Source organism: Colossoma macropomum, unplaced genomic scaffold, assembly GCF_904425465.1.
Source record: "Colossoma macropomum unplaced genomic scaffold, Colossoma_macropomum, whole genome shotgun sequence".
NCBI lineage: Eukaryota > Metazoa > Chordata > Actinopteri > Characiformes > Serrasalmidae > Colossoma > Colossoma macropomum.
This window is the reverse complement of record NW_023494798.1, coordinates 3,795,774-3,816,996: the sequence shown is the minus strand read 5'-3', so window position 1 is coordinate 3,816,996 and position 21,223 is coordinate 3,795,774. Positions and strand designations below refer to the sequence as shown.

At 41.0% G+C, this 21,223-nt stretch overlaps 1 protein-coding gene across 1 annotated transcript; it reads right to left on the bottom strand.

Annotated features, from left to right (window-relative positions):
* Window positions 1–7,877: 7,877 nt before the first annotated feature.
* On the bottom strand, window positions 7,878–14,637 carry LOC118818453 (extracellular calcium-sensing receptor-like). The gene is made up of 7 exons (XM_036585714.1): window positions 14,453–14,637; window positions 12,587–12,763; window positions 12,064–12,364; window positions 11,190–11,966; window positions 10,017–10,241; window positions 8,904–9,027; window positions 7,878–8,791 (listed from the first exon to the last, which is right to left on the bottom strand). Exons 1-7 carry the CDS (start codon window positions 14,635–14,637, stop codon window positions 7,878–7,880), a joined length of 2,703 nt encoding a protein of 900 aa, XP_036441607.1.
* Window positions 14,638–21,223: the final 6,586 nt, after the last annotated feature.

Genomic DNA, 21,223 nt, shown 5'->3' with positions numbered 1-21,223 from the left:
AATAAAGAAATTTTGAAGAAAGTAAGAGTTAATAAGTGAAAAGTCCAAATATGAAAACATCCCTGGGTTAGCTAGCTACATCACTGAAAATAATATACCCAAACAAAATTAAATCATTACTACTGAAGGAGAAAGTCTGACAGCTGAGATCGATCATAGTATGTTCTGCTAGTATATTAATTACACATCTTTCTGTTTCATATCTGAGGCACAGTTTTACTGCCTATTAGCTTAGCTCACATTAGCTAAGTTAACTACCTAGCTAGCATGCACTCATAAGAGAACATCAGCAGCAGCTTTAGGTTTAATAAAGCAATAACGTGCTTATAATTCTGAAACAACACGGTACAACAGACATTGTACAAGAAGTCCTTACTTAGCTCAGATTAGTTATCAAATCAGATAACTTTGTATCTACATTAGTGCTGCAGTCGGAATAAAACCTTGAATCTGAATTTAAAGTCTCACATTAGCAACCCAGGGGTCTGTCATGAGTCTGCTTCACTCATCATACATCAGGAGATACAGCGAGTCTCAATTAAAACATGAACAGAATTGTCAAATTAATCCACTGAGAACGCAGCATTAACTGCTCACCTTTACCAGCACTGGCAAAAACCTCATGGGCACTCAACAGAAACACCAAAGCTATCAAAATAAGAGACCTCTGCAACTCCACTGTTAAATGTATGTTTATTTAATTCAAAAGAACTCTAAAACGTTTCTTATTTTAAATGTCAGACTCCATATATTTATACTAATATTACTGGTAAAAAAAACAACATGAGTGGTGAGACCAAGACAAGATTGAGACAGAGACAAGATTTTCAGAATTTAAAAATAAAAAGAGAGAAGAGAAAAACCACAGAAACCACTAAAACAGTTACTTATTATTCATTATATATTACATATAGATGAATATTATATTTATAACATATTTTGTAAAACTAAACATTAAATAATGAAGACTGAAAATATTGTGAAATATTATTAAATTATCATATTACTCAAATTCTGCATAATAACTTTGATGTTAGGTTATTCCCTGTCCCTTCTTCTCTAAAATCTATTCAGAATCACTACCTAAGGTCAAATAAATATAAACCAAACAACATATGTCCATTTTTATTATAAAATGGAAATATTCTGATCTGCCCAGACAAGCCGTCATGGAAAGATCAAATAGACTTTATTTGAAATAAAATATAAAATAAAGGGTAAAATCAAACTGTCTGTGGGCCAAGTGTCACCAGGCTCTTATTATGCACCGGGCTCTTATTATGATAGCTTTGGTGTTTCTGTTGAGTGCCCATGAGGTTTTTGCCAGTGCTGGTAAAGGCGAGCAGTTAATCCTGTGTTCTCAGTGGATTAATTTAATAATTCTGTTCATATTTTAATTGTGTCTTGCTGTATCTCCTGATGTATGATGAGTGAATCAGACTCATGGCAGACCCCCAGGCCACTAATGTGAGACTTCTGATTCAGATTCAAAGTTTTAGTCTGATTGCAGCACTAATGTAGAGACACAGTTAGCTGACTTGTTATCTAATCTGAGCTAAGTAGGTACGGTCTTCTTGTACAATGTCTGTTTTACCATGTTGTTTCAGAATTATAAGCATGTTAATGCTTTATTAAACCTAAAGCTGATACTGATGTTCTGTTATGAGTGCATGCTAGCTAGGTAGTTAATTTAGCTAATGTGAGCTAAGCTAATAGGCAGTAAAACTTTGTGCCTCAGATATGAAACAGAAAGATGTGTAACTAATATACTAGCAGAACATACTGTGATCAGTCTTAGCTCTAGGCTTTCTTCTACAGTAGTAATGACAGATTTTGATTTAATTTTGTTTGGGTGTGTTGTTTTCAGTGATATAGCTAGCTAACCCAGGGATATTTTCACATTTGGACTGTTCACAAATAAAAATGTCTTAATAAACAACTTATTTACTTTTACTTTCTTCAAAATTTCTTTATTAATACTTTTTTGTACTACAGTACATCATTTCTTTAGGGGGTTTATTTCTAATGTAGTTCAATTTATAATACTGTTCCTGATCATTGCTAACTCCTAGTTCATTAATTATGACTTACCATGTGTTTCACTTTATAATACTGTTCCTGATCATCATTAATTCCAAGTTAACAAATAGTGAGTTACCATGTGTTTCGCTTTATATTACTGTTCCAGATCTTCATTAACTCCTAGTTCATTAGTTATGAGTTGCCATGTATTTCACTTTATACTGTTCCTTATCCTCATTAACTCCCAGTTCATTAGTAATGAGTTATCATGTGTTTTGCTTTATTATACTGTTCCTGATCATCATTAACTCCTAGTTCATTAGTAATGAGTTACTGTGTGTTTCACTTTATAATACTATTCCTGATCATCATTAACTCCTAGTTCATCAATAATGAGATACACTTTTGTTATTTTATATTGTTCCTGATCATCATTAGCTCCTAATGAAGAACAGCAACACCTCATTCATTATCTGACAGACAGTAATAACACACTCACTTCGTAATATGTAAAACCAAGTGAATTTGAAGGCAGGACACCTACACATTCAGATATTTCTGTGAGCCCTCTCTTCAACTGACCCTGCCCTCAAGAGGACATTAAAAGAGAACTACTGTTCCCAAAGAAACACTGGCACATGTGCTCCTGAAGAAAAGAATGGTGTTTTCTTTTCTAAAGATGAGAGGTAAGCAGACTGGTCTACTGAATACTGAAGTATTTTAGTTGTTGTCCTGTTTGTAGGCTGATGTGCAAATTGGTTCACACTGCCAAATATGAAGATGTGCATTAGCATTTTAAGGTTTCTGATCAAAACAAACACATGAGAGACACCAGTCAGTGCAGTGTGGTGTGATACCCCAGGCTTCTCTGAGGATATCTGTTTCTGTGAATAGAAATGGAGGATATAATCTATTATACTGTAGACACTGCACACTGTGTAGTGTATTTCACTACTGTTAGACATGTTGGAATACACTACATCAGTTAGTAGTTCAGCAGGAACCTTGTCAGACTCAGCTGTTGAGCAATTAATGTTGAATTAATCTGTAATTAATGAGTAGTTATTCTAAGAAACCATAGTTACTAATTATTTTGAGTCTCAGTAGTTATTGTTTAGTTAATAGTAAACCATCCTAACCATTGGTTCACTATTACCTACTGAGTGGTTAACTAGTAGTCCTTGGTAGTTAAGAGTAGTTACTTAAGCATTAATGCAGAACTACTCATTTGTTCCTGCTTAGTTCCTGATTAGTTACTTATTAACTATGAAACAGTATTCTAAAGTGTTACCAAGGTATGCTGCATGAAAGCCTGGCATGGTTGTAGGACTATAACCATGAGGTGCTGAAACATGGCGGGAAACATGGGAGAATCAAGTAGTGCCAGTGACCGCTGGGGGTGGAAAAAGCTGTCTTTGGCCAAGCCTGTGGAGAGAGTGCCACCTGCCAGTAACCTTTGGTAAGGTCTAAAGCAGAAATACAATGGGTCTTGCCCAAATGATGATGTCATCCACCTGAGGAAGTGGGTATAAGTCGAATTGTGAGACCTTGTTAAGTCTTTGAAAGTCATTCCAGAATCTCCATGTTCCATCAGGCTTCGGGACCATGATCATGGGGCTGGACCATGGGCTGTTGGAGGGTTCTATGATATCAGCAGTCAGCATGCATTTAACCTCCTCTTCAGTGGCTGCACAGCGTTACAGTGGTGGGCACATGGTAGTTCCGCTCCCTAATAACAGTACCAGGGGGAATGCAGATGTCATGCTGAATGATGAGTGTAGCCAGGGTTAGTGGAGAACACATCCTCAAACTAGTCGGCGAGCTCTGCCAATTCTTGTCATTGGTACGGTGAGAGATCTTTCCTGTATTGTAGAAGAAATAATCAGAAATAATCTGTTGAAGAAGCAAAACCTGAGAGCACAGGGATAAGTTCAATCCATTTTTGTAAAAGGTTAGTGTGATACGTCTGTTCCAGCTTTTTCTTACCGGTCTGTTCAAGGTGGTAGTTCACTGGTCCCACTCTCTCCTTCACTGTATAAGGTCCCCCTGCCAGGTAGCTAGGAATTTGCAGGTGGTTGTGGGAATAAGAACCAAGACACAGTCTCCCGGCTGAAACTCTCTGGGCTGAGCTGGGCGGTTGTACGTTTGCTGCTGAGCTCACTGTGCTTCTTACGCAATAGGTGTGATAGCATCTAATCTATGTTGCATTTTTTGCACATATTCAATGATGGAATCAAAAGTGGATGGCTGCTCTTCCGACACCACTCCAACCACTCTGACCACTCTGCCCCCAGGGTCTCCTCGAATATAATAATTTAAAAGGGGAAAACCCCGTAAAGGCTTGGGGGACTTCCTGAATGGCAAAGAGAATGTAAGGAATCGACAGATCTCAGTCATGTCCATCTTGAGCAATCACTTTTTCCTGTATATGTTTGAGGGTTTGATTAAAAGCTTTCACCAAACCATTAATCTGCGGGTGATACACCAAAGTAGGTAAATGTTTTACCTGAAGGAGCCTGCAGAGGTCAGCGATGAGATGGGAGACGATTGGAGTGCTTTGATCTGTAATGATGTCTTTGGGGATCCTCACCCTGTTGCAGAGCAGAAACATTTCTTTGGTGATAGCTTTGGAGATGGCTTTCCTTAACAGGACCGCCTTAGTGTAGTGTGTCACGTAGTCAACTATTACCAAAGTATATTCATGGCCCCGGCTGGATTTTGGTAGTGGCCACACCATATCTATTCCTATCCACTCGAAGGAAACTCCGATGATAGAGAGGGGGTCCCTGCATTCTCTTCTCCCCGGGCAGGCTGCAACCGGCTAGCCAGGCCCTAGAAGGGCGATAGGTACGGTAGGCGTGAGCTCATCGAGCAGACTGTGCAGGGCGGCCTGATGCAGGGGATGGGTTTTTATCAGGGCGTTGGGTCTCTTTCTCCAGGTCGCTATTGACTGGTGCTTGTTTGCGGCGGAAAGGAGCAGAGGAATCATGATGTTGCTCGAGGTAACACATGTTCTGAGCATTCTCTGCACATTCTGTAGCTTCCACCATTTCACAGGGGTCTTTGGCACAGCCTTTCTAAGCTCGGGGAAGGGCTCGCAGAAATTTTTTCTTTCCACTTCTTCTGGGGTCCGTTTTTCCGGTATGAGCAATCGCCTCACAAGCCTGAAAAGATGGAGCATCTGCTGGCGAGGGGTTTCTTCAGGCTTATAAACCCAGCAATGAAATTCTGCAGCCACAGGACTCAGACCTATCCTAGCTAGAATCTCTTGACTACATCATAGTCATTTTTTTTCCAATGGTGGGGAATAATAGGCTAATTGGGCCTCACCAGTCAAAAATGGGGCCAGAATTTCAATCCATTCCTCCTTGTCCCACAATTCCCGCTCTGCAATAATGACAAACTGGTGATGACAAACTGATCAGCAGTTTGTTTCAAGGGAGAGGGGATCCTCCTGCTGTTGTGAATCTTCAGGAGGCCAGAAGATATTCTGTAATCGTCCTGATACCCCGTGCCACCTCTTGGGTTACGGCCTGCTTCTGGAGACTCAAGAAGGAGTTGGATGATTGGTCCATATTGCCTAAAGATAGCAACAGAAAAGAGAGAGTTTTTGTTTTATTTATTTTTTTCAGTTCTTGTGAAGTCCTCCAGGGGGTGCTGCCTGCATTCTCCACCATTGTGGGGCATTTGCTGAGAGGGACAGCACGAGCAGAAGAAAGTTCAGTTCAGGGCAGCTCTGGGCCGATTTCAGGTCTCAACGTAAACAGTTAACAAAACAAATCAATAACTCTCAATTGAGGGCATATAGTGTCTTTAAAGGCATTTAAGGAGGGTTGCGTCTATCTCTTTACTTTCTTGCGGGAGTGGCTGTCGATCCAGGGTATAAGGCAGATTCAGTCCACTGTAAAGCGAGAGTAAGAAGAAAGAAAACAAAAGAGGCATTAGTTCAGCCACAGATGCCGGAATGGGAGCCACTCACCTGACTAATCCTCTGACGGCCAGCTTATGGGGCCAGCTTCATCGAGGTGAGCAAACACAGCTGCTCTAAATGTGGCCAACAGCTGTCCATAACACGCAGTGCTGAACTCTGACGGCTGCTGTCAGCATCTGGATGAGCTGCCTTTGAACATGACGGCTCGGAAACATTTGGCAGATGCTATTGTTGCACAGACTCATGATGGTGCTGAAAACTGTGCATGGAGCGGCTGGTGTCGGGCACTTCAGTGTGGCAAGATGCTGAAGCGGTTACAGCAGAGGTTCTACCAGCCAGGCTGCCACATGGACGTAGAGTTTAATTTTTGCATTTCTGTGACCTGTACAGGAAACACCACAGCAGTCTCACACCCAGATGCACTCCCTCTTTTCCCACCACCAATGCCAGAAACTACTATATACTCATGGCCATGGATTATTTAACAAAATGGCTCAAAGCATATGGAGTCCTAGACCAGAATGTGGCCACCATGGTGGAGTGACTAGTTGAAGACTACTTCTGCCAGTTCGGAGTACTATAGGAACTCCACAGTGAACAGGGATGCAACTTTGAGTCAGCTGTCATGTTTTAGATCTATAATCAGCAGAACATTCAGAAAACTTGGACTTTACCACACAACCCTTGAAGTAATGTCCTTGTCAAGCACTTTAACCAGACACTCACCACTCAGCTCGACATCGTCACTGGCCAGAACCAGCATGATTAGGACCTATACCTACCTCTGGTCCTGCTGGTATGCCCTGCTGTTCAGGAATTGAACAGGTTCACCCCAGCTGTTCTAATGTTCAGCCATGAGTTTAGGATGCCCACGGAACTGGTGTACAGCTGCCTGTTGTTGTGGGAGGAGGAGAGGACATCAGAGCCATGTATGCCAAGGAGCCCTGTCACTGTTTCCAGGCCATGCGCTAGTTTGCTAGGAATCGCCAGGGCAAGACCAGCTCTCGCCAAAAACGAACATAAGGCTCATGCTGCCAAGGAAAGCTGTTTTCACCTGGGGCATGGGTACTGTTGCATGTCACCCTGTCTATTCAGTGGGACATTTGTTGTGTTTGTTGTTGATGTTGCTAGTTTGTTTACATATTGGTTGGTTTCTTGTGTTGTGCTGTGGGTTAATTTGTGTAGTTGAGTGTTTACTGATGTTGTCAATGTTGTGTGGTTGGAAGTGGCCGTCCCCACTGTTATTGATGTGATAGAGTGGCCTTTACTGCTTTGTTCAATAAAAGAGCACTTTCCATAAGCAGAAAAATGGCATTCTTTGGTGCTTCTTCTGTGTCAATGCTAAAACATCAATGCTCATAGATGTAGAATGATATTTTCAAAAAGCACAAGCAAATTTGATACTCAGGTGTGTCAATTTTTTATTCTGCTTTAAATGAGACACACATAGCTGAGGCATTTGTAACAAACATTAACATCATTGGACAGTTCAACACATGCCAGAAGAACACAAATTAGCAGTTCTGTTGGTAAAGATACATAGTACAGCATTGCATTGGGAGATGAGAAGAGAGAGACCAAGTCTTGATTAGATAGGAGCCTTCCATTACATGTTTAATATTGCAAGTTAAAAGCAATACATTCTTATAACAATCATAGGGATTGCATTTTGATGCAGGGTACTGAACAACTGTTTTATGAATTCAGTTTAATATGACTTTATATTTTATTATCTATTGTCATTTCAGTGGCATATATGAAAAACTTGTTCAAACATATTTACATGTAAAACATAAAATTCAGTTTCATTAAAAAATGATGGCAACACTGCTGTACTATGTGCTTAAAAAACCTAATCATTAGTCAGCACATTTTACATAACATAATAAACCATAGTGCTACATTTAGAATTTGTATGAGGGTTTCAAAGAGCCTTGGAGGGAACTTTACCCATAAGGTGTTTCTTGGTATTCTGATCTGGTCTAAACATGATTATGAAACATTTGGGAGCAAAAATACAAAGAACCAAACCAAAGCTTGAGGCTAGAATAGCAAATATCTCTACAGCTACAGTGAACTTTCCAGGAGAGCTGACATAAGCTGGGATAAAGGTGATCCAGACAGCACAGAATATGAGCATGCTGAATGTGATGAACTTGGCCTCATTAAAGTTATCAGGCAGCTTCCGTGCTAGAAAAGCCAAAATGAAACACAAAAGAGCCAGAAATCCTATATAACCCAGCACAGCCCAGAAACCTATAGCTGAACCTAATCCACATTCCAGTATTATCCTTTCTTTATACTGCTGCAGATTTTTGAAGGGGAGAGGAGGAGATATTGTCAACCAAAGAACACAAATTATGACCTGTATGAAAGTGAAGGCAAGAACACTGAGTCTCTGCTGTGGAGGCCCAAACCATTTCATGGCATTACTGCCTGGAAGTGTAGCTCTGAAGGCCATTAACACCACTATTGTTTTCCCCAGAACACAGGAGATGCAGAGGACGAAGGTGATCCCAAACGCTGTGTGGCGGAGCATACAGGACCACTCAGAGGGCCGACCAATGAAAGTAAGTGAGCAGAGGAAACACAGAGTCAGTGAGAAGAGCAGCAGGAAGCTCAGCTCTGAGTTGTTTGCTCGGACGATGGGAGAAGTTCTGTGTTTGTAGAAGACAACAGCCACACATACAGCTATGAAAGCCCCAGCGAGGGAGAATGCTGTCAGGATGATGCTCAGAGTGTCATCCCAGGACAGAAACTCCACAGGCTTGGGATGGCAACTGTCTCGCTGGGTGTTGGGCCAGAACTCAGGAGGGCAGCCCACACAGTTCAAAGAGTCTGAGAGATTAGAAAAACATATTTAGAACCTTATTTTAGAAAGAAACCCAAGAGAGTGAAAAAACTAAAATATAATTTTCCAGAATCAAAGTTCCCACTGTCAATACATGACCTGTCTTGTTACTGATCTCTCCTTCTCCACATGGTATACAGTCATAGCAGCAGACTGGCTTTCCTTTCTGCACAGCCTTCCTGGTTCCTGGAGGACAGCTCTCACTGCACACAGACCTTGGTACCTAAGAGACATTAGATGAATCAAGAGACATTAGAAAACGGTTTGTCAGTTTAACCAAAATCATTACTTTATGTGGTAGCAAGCAATAGAACTGTTTTATTTAATCTACATAAATACTTTGAATGAACAATGCTTTAGATCAAAGTAATTTATTTGAGTTGAATAAAACTAGTTCAGTTGCTCCTTGCCCCATTAAGTATTTTTTTTTTTAGGTTGAATTGAATTTTTTTTTTTAACATTGTACCCCAATTTTAAAATGCATTAACTGGACAGAGTGAAGACAATACAAATATTTTCAATAGTTACATTAAAGTACACATATTTAGTGTGTTTGTCATTTTTTGTACTTTATTACAATAAGGACATATGAATGTGATGTTTGCTTTACTCCGTAGTTTGGTCAAGGTTGATTCCCATCCACTGGCTGATGGTTATCTTTCTTTTGAAATCCCATAATGAATGATGTACAGAAGTTCAATTCATTAACAAACAATTTTTTGAAAGTCTCTTGATTCTCAATAGTGTTAGGGTTAGTATTAGTGCCAAGTTTAGTTTTAGGAACAGAGAGAGGGTTAGGTTTTCTGCTGACATTAAGGTTGAGTTTAGGAATAGAAATTTTAATAGACGATTGGTAGAATATAATTCAAATGTAAACTAAGCCTTTCTAAAGCATTTATAATGTGTTATTCGAATAATGTAACACTACATACTAATACCCCTTCACTCATTCATTAATTGTATTTAATTAAGGTAAATAAAAAAACAATTATATTATTTTATGAGAAATAAAACATTTTAAACTATTAAAATAAATTAATCATGCTGAGTGGTTAAAATCTTTTGTTTGTGGAATTGGAAATTTTCAATATTCGTATCTGTATTTTTAGGTAAAAAGAAACGGTCATGATAGATTTACTGATACTTGAATGAAATTTGAATTAATTTTATATCTGATGACGTGTTAAAGACTACCGGAAGACTGTACTGTACCTCGGTCTGTCCTCCCACCCAGCTAACAGCTCTGCTCATACTGAACTCCTGGCCTCTTGGTCTGGATGAGTCATACTGGCCCACAGTCACAAAATCCAAACCACCATCTTTCTTAAACTGCCAGTTTATGAGCTCGTAGACGGCATCAGGATCTCCACTGGAATCAAAGGAAACCTGAAAACCATTCTTTGTAGTGATGTTCACTCTCTTGAGCTTGTCCAGTATCTGCAGTGGAACATATAATGTGAAAAAACTGTAAACAGAACTGTGACTTTTAACTCTGAACAACTGATTGAATGAATTACTAAAAATATTAACATTATGATTCATCAGGAATGAGTATATGGATCATTCTAATTTCGTTATGAACAACAGTGTTTCACAATTTTAGTGCCACGAAAAAGAGCTCAAAAATAAAATAGTGATATCTAGTTTATCTAGTTATTTGAGTAGTTTTATTTTATTTTTTTTTATTTTTTTTCCAATTGTAAACTAACCAACAATAACCTTTGATAATTCTTCTTTTTTGTTAGTTATTTCTAGTTATGTTGTGCATGAAAATTTGTGTCTCTCTGCAGTGGCTTTACAGATGCTTAAGTTTTTTTTTATTTATTTATTAATTTTTATTTATTTATTTATTTATTTATTTATTTATTTATTTAATGGGAAACCGTAATTTCAATGCTTGTTGTTCAATTAAATTTGTAAAAATCTAATTCAGTTATTATATTCTTAATAAAGTCAATGGTAAAATGATTATAAATATGAAAAAAACATTTTCTGTTTTCTTTTTTTCTACAAACATGCGCATCACTTGTGATACATATAAAATATCATTAAAAGAAAAACAAAAAAAAAAACAAGAGGGTCTTTTTAAATGACGGTGTAAGAACATCTCGGAGGAAGAACGAATAACACTGAGAAGTATTTGGCTAATGAAATCTATTTTTTTAACTGTTATTTGACAGCTTCATGTGTTGCCACAGGTCTGTAAAATTGATGTTATTCATGGAATAAGAAATGATGTTAAAATGAAATTGAAATTAAAATGCACCTCGTTTGCCACCGCAATTTTAGAAAATCCCAGGTAGCGTACGTGGTACAGTTAAAATAATTTGCTTATTTAAATGATAATACAAGCCAGGGACTGTTTTATAGAAAGCGGTTTTATACCTGCGACGGTGTGAATTTAGCGCTCTTGTTGCACTGAGTGTCATTACAGATAACACCGTGGATGGCATGCGCTATGGCATACGTAGCTTTGTACACCAGGTTTGTCGCGCGCAGCTGCGACGTGTCTGTATATGGGTTCTGCAGCGCGCGGATATCCTCGCTGCCGTCACATTTCCGCGCGCCCTCTGAGGAGCCTTTTAGGCTACAGCTGAACGAGCTCTCCCAAAACTCCGTTAGCAGAGGCGATTTCAGTGCTTGTGCTGGAGAGAGATCCAGAAGAAACTCACGAAGACCTGGAATCACTGAGCGGGGGATCCCAAATCCTATCGCACCAGCGCACATGTTAAAGCGCTGAAACTCTGGATCTATGATCCACGCTTCACTGCCGATCCACTGAAGGGGAGGCGGCGGCTGTCTTGCCAGTTCCTCCAAGAGAACTCTCATTTCGCCTGCGGAAAGAAACGCTACTATTACCCGGGCTGTTGATCTGCGGATGACGTTTGCCACTCTCTCCAGTTTACTGCGCGGTTCTGTTCTGTAGAAAGACTCGGAGTACTCCACGCAGATGCCCTCCTCTTGCGCAGCCTTCAGAAACGCCGCCATTCCACTGTTTCCATAATCTGTATCGCTGCGCACTGCCCCAATCCATGTCCAGCCAAAATGCTTGACGATTTTTGCTAATGCAGCCGCTTGGTGGTGGTCACTAGGCACGGTCCTGAAGAAGGCAGGATACTGACGCTTATCGCTAAGACATGCGCAGGTTGCGTAGTGACTCACCTGTCATTCAGCATAGAATAAGAATAAGTATTTTATTTACTAAACACAAATGATAGCAAACTAGATTTCTACTATCGTAGCATTTTGGACAACCTACCTGTGAAATTCCAAAAAGACCCAACATTCTTGTCATGCTAATGGAGGTGGAGGAAAAAGAATCCCCTACGAGAGCAGGAACAGCTGCAGCTGCAGATTTTGAACAGGAATCAGTATCATTGAAAAATGGTTCCATGCCGTTTGCAAACTGAAATGCAACTTTAACAGCCATCGGCACTGCACCGCACGAGTCGTGTATCTGGTATCCTAACGTGATTCCCGGCAGGAGATCTGTTCTGTTGTTGATCTCGTGGATGGCGAACTCCATAGCGCGGGCGAAGCGCAGCTCTCTGAAAATCATGCTGTTTAGAAACATTAGATTTACATAATACATGTGTGTTTTGTGTAAACATGCTATAATGTATATATACCCACGCACAAATATATGTATACACCAATTACGTACACACACAGTTTCCATAAATGCAGTACAATTATACATTTTACCAAATAATAACTAATACATGACTACGGAAAAGTGTCTCTCTAGTGCTCACTGCCACTGTTCACCCTCACAGACAGACCTCCCAGAGCACTGTAGCTGTTGTGGCTGTCTGGTGTAGGTGTTCTCTTCTGAGCTCGTGTAGAAATGAATAGAAAATGTGCCTCCGATTATAAAATCTCCAGTCATAAAAAGACCAGGCATCTGAGGCTCAGCCCACAGCCTGCAGCTGACCGGGTCATCTTTACAAAATGCTGGACTGAGTTGAATTATCCACAGCATTAATATAAACGTCATCAGATGTGAAGTGAGCTGCATGGCATGCTCGGCAGTTCTCAGCCGAGGATGACTGCCCTTACATAGCCCCCCCTGTTATAATGCCCTCTGGGTATAAGCTCAGATTCAGGAGGCGTGGTTATGTCCTAAATTGTAACTGCAATGATTAACAACACTTTTGTGTTTGTGTGTTTTTGTTTTACTGAGTTTTGTACTGGAGAAAGCAGTCATGGGCCTTATTCTGAATTCAGCGTGCGCAGTGAGGATTTGATTCTGAAACTCCTAACAACTATATTCCGTCAGTTCCGAGTATAACGCTGATTTTGCGCAAAACAAGCGTGCGTCTGAATTATCTGAGATTCAGACAGCGAACCTAAGCGCAATTCTCTTCATCCATATGCAGCTCCACCAAAAGCTGTATTAAGTCCAGTGCCACTTTTTGACCAATTGTTGTGATCAAGAAATTTCACACACTTTTCACCGTCGGGCTAGTATTAGTATCAGGTTCAGGCTAAGGACTAGAGTGAGGGTTAGATTAAGGTTTTATGTTGGGGTTAAGGTTAGAGTAAATGAAAGAAAATTGAAAATAGAACGCAAGATAAATGCAATACAAACATCTATGAAGCATTAATAGTTGGATATCCAAATAAAGTCTTATCCTTACTACCCACCCCCCTCCATCACATGCACATCTTCCACAACATGTGAAACTTTGTCTTTAAGACATTCACACTGGAAAGGGGACCAATCGTATAATAATGACCACGCATTAATAATGTGTTTTTCAACACAGTTGAACACCACTAACTAACCTAATGGATGGAGGAAAGTGTTCAGAGGTTACTTATTGCAACTTTCTGGATTTGACTTAAAAGGTCAGGAAGCAGGAGTTATGGAAAACAATATTTTAATCTTTGATAAGATTATACAACTTGAAGGATAACAATTAAGAATTAAAGAGCCAAGAGAATCGGCCCAGGTCTTGGAGCACTGAGACCCTCACAGATCCTGCTGGACAGGTATGGCTGGGGTAGAACTCACTCCCTGGACAATCAGTGGCGGTGGTGGGGAGGAAGGAGAGAAACACTGACATGTCAGCAACTGCAAGCAGCAGAACAGGTATGTATAATTCAAGTCATTTTAAACACAGGTGGGAGTCCAGCAATTGGTCAACGTAATAAATGAATGAGTGACGTAGCGTTAGAGTCTTGCTGGCAGGACTTGCGCTAAAGCTTCCATTTCTACCAGAAACACTCATGAGGCAAGAATGATGGAAGACAATGTTTTATTCCTCAATAAGATTTTACAATTTGTGGTACAACAATTCCTAAGAATTAAAGAGTCTTTGGAATAGGCCCCATTCATGGCCCAGGACTAAAAGCGTTAAGACCCTTGAAGGTCCTGCCAGATAGGGAACGGCTGGGGCAGAGCCTGCTTCCAGAGACAATTAGAGATAAAAAGAGACCCACATGAGAAGTCTGTCTGGATCAAGTAGTCTGAGAAGAAACACAAGAGATGTTAATGATAAAACATTTCAGCAAAAAGCAATCTTGGAGATTTGAGGATGACAACCAGTGTAAGAATTGCTACTGTTTAGAGTGATTGGTGCCTTTAATCTTTTGTGTTTTTTACTACTACATGATGCATGCATGCTTATGAAGTTTGTGCCCACTGTGGTCTGTTCAAAGAGTGACTGGTGTTTGCATAGTCTGGAGCCATGACCCATGCATAGCCTCCATAGCGTGAAGCCTCTGCTGGTTGCCCACACTCATAAGCTTGGGACATGCCCACTGCATTTGCTCTATCAACTTGGGCTGTGGGTGTGAACATTCGCTCACGAATCAGCTGACAGGCCATGTATACACTCATCAGCGCAGAACATCATTCCATTTGTTCAGGGCCATGGGCCCTTTTATGTACTACAATCACTCGGGCCACAAGCCTATGCATGCATTATGTTCGATTGGATAACAGGCCCATAAATGCACTATATTCACTTGCACTGCACTGCATTAGCTTGGGCCAACGGACCATACATGCACTATGACCATACATGGGCCCTGCATACGGCCACAGACCCATACATGCACTACATTGACTTAGGCCACAGGCCCATACAAAGCACCATGTTTGCTGGGGCCATGGGTCCATAAATGCACTACTTTTGCTTGAGTAACTGGCCTATAATGCACTACATTAGCTCAGGGCCACGGGCCCATACAGGCACTGCAATAGCTAAGGGCCATGGGCCCATTTATGCACATCACCACTTTGGGACATCCATGATCGGGATGATGATCCCTATGGGCCCATATGTGCTCTTGTGATGATGCCAGTGGCCACCAAAACTGTCTAAAACATTACACCTCAATAAAGAGAGACATTGTAAGAGATTAATTAATGTGTACACTTGCCTTGATTCCAAGGAAATGGTGGCACAGGGGATCTCTGTCCTCTTATAGGCTATCCTGTCACAGCTATCCTGTAGAGGGGGAAGCAAAGCCAGACTAAAACCTGTAAAGAAAATCATTAAAACTATAGCTGAATGTGAACGTACTTACCGGTACAGAAATGAGAAAGGCCATGTAAATATTAGTGATGTAGCATATGCATATGTTATCGGTTGATGCTGAGCCAATGTTGTATTGTCACCCCCTCCATCTGCATTGGTTGCTCCAGCCTCAAGTAGAGTGGGTCTTAGACTATAAAGCCTAACTATAAGGGTTACTTGGGGGGCAAAGAGTAGGTTCAAGGCGTAGTGTATAGTCTGGCCTTGTGACCTCAGGACATATTTAGTTGCTTCAGACTGAAGGTTAGACTTTAAGCACAAGTGGCTGCAGGAGGGGGAGCTAATGGAGTCACCATAAGAACTAGATTTGTTTTTAAATCTCCATCACTGCTGTAAATATGTTACTTGGCAATCCACACCTAATGAATGATTGAGAGCACTTGAACTTATCTGGACACGTGTGTGACATTACTTGAAGGGGAACCCAAAGCTTCTTTCCTGCTATTGACACCATGTCTCAATGTGCGTGGTGACGATGGTGAACCACAATATGGTGGCAGCAGTGAGCCTTGGCAGGAACAGTGGAGTATTCATTAATTCAACTCAAAACAGAGACTGTTTCCAGTGTAAGGTCTACTTCAAGTTTGGACAATGCCTCCTTTAAAGGTTCAGGCAACACAAAGTTTGAAACAGGAAGAGCTTGTTTATGAAGAGGGGCATTATCAATGTCTGCCTTCAGTATCACTGGCACGGCCAAGTAGCACAGAAGGGAGTATACAACACCTGAGTGGAATGTTCCAAGCCTTGTCAAAACGCAGCATTTTCATGAGCTGAAGCACAGATCCTGAGCTCAACTCAAGCTAGCATGAGTCACAGTCATGAGGTGCATACAACAGCATGGAGGACCCCAAAGATACCGTTGTTCAAATAAAATGACGACATTGAGCTTTACCTCAGTATGTTCGAGCAGATGGCACAGGCAATGAGGTGACTCTTAGATGACTGGGCACTTCATCTTGTCCTACTGCTGAAGAGTAAAGCTATAGAATGTAGCAATGGACAGCAAGCATGCTTGGGACCATGAGCGAGTGAAGGACGCTATCCTAAAAAACGTACAAGATAAACAAAAAAATCTTACAGACGGTGTTTCTGCAACAGCAGAGCGCTTGAGGGCAAAACACCAAGAAAGCTTTTTACCAGGTTGAAAGGACTGTATGAAAAGTGGATGACATCGAGTGAGAAAACCAAAGAGGAAATAGGAAATACTGTCATTCTCGAGCACTACCTGAGAATGGTGAACCCAGAACTCAGGAGCTGGATCATTGAGTGCAGTCCAAATTCTGTGAACCAAGTGGTTTAAATGGCGGAAGCGTTCATCGCAGCTAGGCAGGCAGGCAGGCAGGCAGAGAAGGAGTACCAGCTTGGTGAAAGCAGTCCAAAGTCCAGCTGGAGGTCCAGTAAATTTGAGAGAGGGTTTCGGCGATGGTCCTATGCAGCCTCTTAGACAAACAAACTCAAGAGTGTTTGAATAGAGGTAAGGCTATGGGGAAGAGCACCACTGTTAGCTTTAGAAGGTGAGAAGAGGAAATGCCGCTAAATGTTTTAAGTGCAAATGAATAGGGCCAAAAAAAAAGAAAAGAAAAATCAGATATTGTCCCAAGTTCACTGCTAGCTCAAACCAGTTATGTCATGTTTGAGAGCAGATTTAACACTACATTACACTAATGCAAGAAAGAAACAGTGAGACTCTCATACCTGTGTAAATAAATCACAAAACTTTCAAAGTGTTAGTAAACACAGGAGCCAGTCAAATGCTCATTACAGCTTAATGCCTGCCAGATTCACAGCTAATTCACACTTGCACACTCAGGGTTATATGCATCCACAGAGATTAGTAAGTTTATTTTACAGCTGAAGTATGCATTGAGATCAAGAGTCAAGCTTACCTACTAAATGTAGGCATTATGAAGAATTCAGTAATTTTGGGTAGAGATATTCCAGTTTTAACAGATCTTTTAAACATGGAACAAAAATAGGCAGAGGCAAATGGTAGTAACTAGGCTCCAAGTTAAACAAAAAAAGTTATCTAGAGAGACAGTCAACTGCTTAAGGAATTGACATTTTCAGAAAGAATAAAAAGAAAGAAAACTAACAGAGAAAAAACAGACAAGAGAAAATTAAAGGCACCAAAATAACAGAATAACTCAAAACCCCAGCTATTGAACCAAGTGCATTGCCAGGCAACATAGCAGAATTTCAAAAGCAAAGATGGTATGCTTAGGCCATTGTTTGCTAAGTGCAGGAAAGAAAGGGGGCTAAAGGGGAAAAACAAAAAAAAAAAAAAAAACTGCCAGCTAGTGGTAAAAGAAGACAAACTATAAAGAGTCAAGGTAAATTCTGAGCAGCTAGTGGTCCCCAAATGATTAAGACAAGAAGTTCTGTAATTAGGTTACTCAGAACCATGGGCAGATCAGCTATGCCAGGCAAAACCATTGAAGAAGATAGCTAGTCAATTTTACTGGCCATGTCAACATCTAGACATCGAGTTATGTAATTCATGCCCACAGTGTCAGCTAACACCCCCTGAGAAAAGGAAAAGAAAGAAAAAAAAAAAGACAGGTTCCCCTTAATGACCATGCCAATTATTGATTATTAATCCCGTTATCAAGGATTGCCATGGATGTTGTTGGCCCCTTACCAAAAAGCCAGGGAGGGAACTGATACATCCTGGTAATCTGTAATTATAAGACACATTATCCTGAGGCTTTTCCTCTAAGTAAGATCAAAACACATCAGATTGTAAACGCTTTAACTCAGCATATTTCTGGGGTAGAAATACCTAGAGAAGCACAAACTGACCAGGGTACAAACTTTAACTCTAGACAACTCAAAGAAATTTTTGCATTGCTGGGTATAAGGAGCATAAAGATCACGCCACACTGATGGAATAGTAGAATGCTTCAACAAGACCCTAAAAAGCATGCTGCACAAGTATGTGACAAAAACAGGACCAGACTGGGACACGTGACTTCTGTATCTGCTGTTCGCATACAGGGAGTTCCAACATGCTTCAATGGGATTTTCCCCATTTTGTATGCAAGGCAAGTCAGAGGCCCACTGGATGTCTTAAAACAAGTTTGGGAAGGAGAAAATCCAATTGAGAAACTGAACATTTTTGTCATATGTTCTCAAAATGAGAGATGAGGCAGGTGACCTCTCAAGTCTGAGAGAACATGGATAAAGGCACATCAACATGCTTTGGGGTGGTCACGCCACCACCTGAACAACAGGATGAACTGATGCAGGTTACACCATCAGGCCTGTTCATGGAGGAACCTGGGTGGACAGACATCGTGCAGCACAACATCCGCTTGATTAAAACAGAACTGATTAGACAAATGAGCTGCCAAGTACCTGCATGGTTAATCCAGAGTTAAAGAAAGAAGTAGAGACTATGCTAAAAATGGGTATAATTGAACAGTCAAAAAGTGAGCGGTGAAGCCCTGGGGTCCTGGTACCTAAAAAGGATGGAGAATGAAGACTTTTTCAAAACTAAATGGGTCCTAGGGCAGAAAAGTGGCCATGGGAACTACAAATATCGCAGACCAAAGCATAGTCCATTACCGACCAGTTCAGCCTGGAATTATATATCCCTATAAATGCTTCGTCACGTCACTGCAATTAACCATCCGAGGGTTGACAGCTAGAGAAGGCAGCAGTAAGGAGGCCAAGTTCTTACCCTGAAGGATATCGGACCTCATACAAGGAGAGACAAATGCAGCAGGAGCAACGAGAGGCCAACACAAGGCTTACACACACGGAGCAGTGGAGAGACTAAAGACAGAAAGGGCAGGAACAGCAGAGGCAGCAAGGAGCAGCACAGCAGGTAGCTGCAGAGGGAGCAGAGAACAGAGTTGGCACAGTGGTGGAGAGACCAGAGGTGGAGAGCAAGGAGGGGCAGGGGGCTTACAGGAACGTTTCGCTGGGCGAGGAGAGGACAACGAGAAAAATGGATTTGAATAAACATCACATTTTTATAGTAAAAATCAGGTCTATATACATGTCTAACACAGGCCCACTGTATGTACATATAGACACGGTTACTAACCTGCACATTCTGCTGTGACAACACTGTTGTACTCTTGTCTATTGTCTGCATCTATCCCATTCAGTGCCGAGTGTAAGGGATTACAGGGATAAGTGAGGCATCGTGGAACATATTTATACATCTACCATCATTCCTGTGACCAAAAAAATCAAGCCCTCTGAGCTAAATAATTATCAGCCAGTTGCGTTAACTTTAATAATTATGAAATGCCTGGAAAAACTGTTGTTGAACTTTATAATTCCAGCTGTCAGACCACAGCTGGATCCTCACCAGTTTGCCTATAGGGCTAAACGGGAAACAGAAGACACTGTGGCATGTCTCCTCCACCCCCTGCTCCAGCACCTAGAGACACCAAGTGACTTTGCCAAAGTTCACTTCATTGATTTCAGCTCTGCCTTCAACACTATCCAGCGACATCAGATGATTAAAAAACTCCAGCACCTGAATGCCCCTTCACTTCTTATCCACCGAGTGCACAGCTTTGTAAGTAGCAGAGCGCAAGCTGTTAGGATAGGTAAGATCTTATTCTCAACCTCCACTACAAACACAGGAGCTCCACAAGACTGTGTTCTCAGTCCTTTTATGTACACCTAGTCCACTAACGAGTGTAGAAGCCCTTCATCAGTCACCACATATCTAAAGTATTGAGATGACCCTGCTATACTTGGACAATAACTCAGTCGCAGCCTACCAGTATTCCCTCTCCCATCTAACACAATGGTGCATAGATAACCATCTGCAGTTGAACGTCTCAAAGACAAAGGAGAAGATCATCAGCTCGCCAAACTCCCACTGCACCATTCATATCACAATCAAGGGGGAGGATGTGGAGGTGGTAGACTGTTTTAAGTACCTTGGACTTCATTTGGATAATAAAATCAGCTTTGACTTCTATAAGGAGATGTCAGCAGAGACTTTCTGTTATCAGAAAGCTAAGGGCACTTCATGTAGCACCTTCATTGCTCGGATGAAATAGAGGTTCTACTTCTTGGTCCAAAAGCAGCTAGAAACAAACTGTTTAATTTAACACTTAAACTTAACAATTCTCAGTTGCATCAAGCTCATCTGTAAAAAACCTTTGTGTCATAAGAGACCCTGATCTGTCCTTCGACGCACATATAACTAATATTACTAGAACAGCCTTCCTGCATCTCCGCAATAGTGCATTTCTCAATTTAGCATTATCTCTACAGGATGCAGAAAAGTTAGTTCATGCATTTATTACTTCAAGGCTAGATTACTGTAATGCCCTGCTGGCTGGTTGCCTGAGCAAAAGCCTTAACAAGCTTCAGCTAGTCCAGAACGCTGCAGCCAGAGTTCTTACTAGAACCAGAAAATGTGACCATTTCAGCCCAATTTTATCAACACTACACTGGTTACCAGTCAAATTTCGCATTGATTGTAAAATTCTCTTACTGACTTATAAAGCTCTAAATGGACTCGCCCCTAAGTACCTGAGTGAACTTCTCTCCTACTATGAACCATCATGCCTATGTAGATCACAAGGTGCTGGCTAACTATTAGTGCCTAGAATTAATAAAGTTACGTCAGGGGGCAGAGCTTTCTCATACAAAGCCCCCCAGCTTTGGAATAGTCTTCTTGTTAATGTTCGGGACTCAGACAGAGCCTCAATCTTTAAGTCTAGGCTAAAAACTTACTTGTATAGTCCAGCCTTTGGTAATTAGTTTTCCCTGTCGGTTCTATACTTGCCAGAGTCTCTGCTGCTCTGCTAACACTGCAATCTGTGATCAGTCACCCATTACAGAACTGACTTTCTGTGTGTTTTACGTTTCTTTCTTTTCTTTGCTGAGTTGAACAGCTGCCCA

Coding starts and splice junctions, on each gene's coding strand:
- LOC118818453 (XM_036585714.1), bottom strand. CDS start 14,637: ATGGCCTGTCAGCTGATTCGTGAGCGAATGTTCACACCCACAGCCCAA. Junction 10,242..11,189: donor CTAAATTCACACCGTCGCAG/GTATAAAACCGC, acceptor GTTCCACTGCAG/ATACTGGACAAGCTCAAGAG. Junction 8,792..8,903: donor AGAGATCAGTAACAAGACAG/GTCATGTATTGA, acceptor CTAATCTCTCAG/ACTCTTTGAACTGTGTGGGC.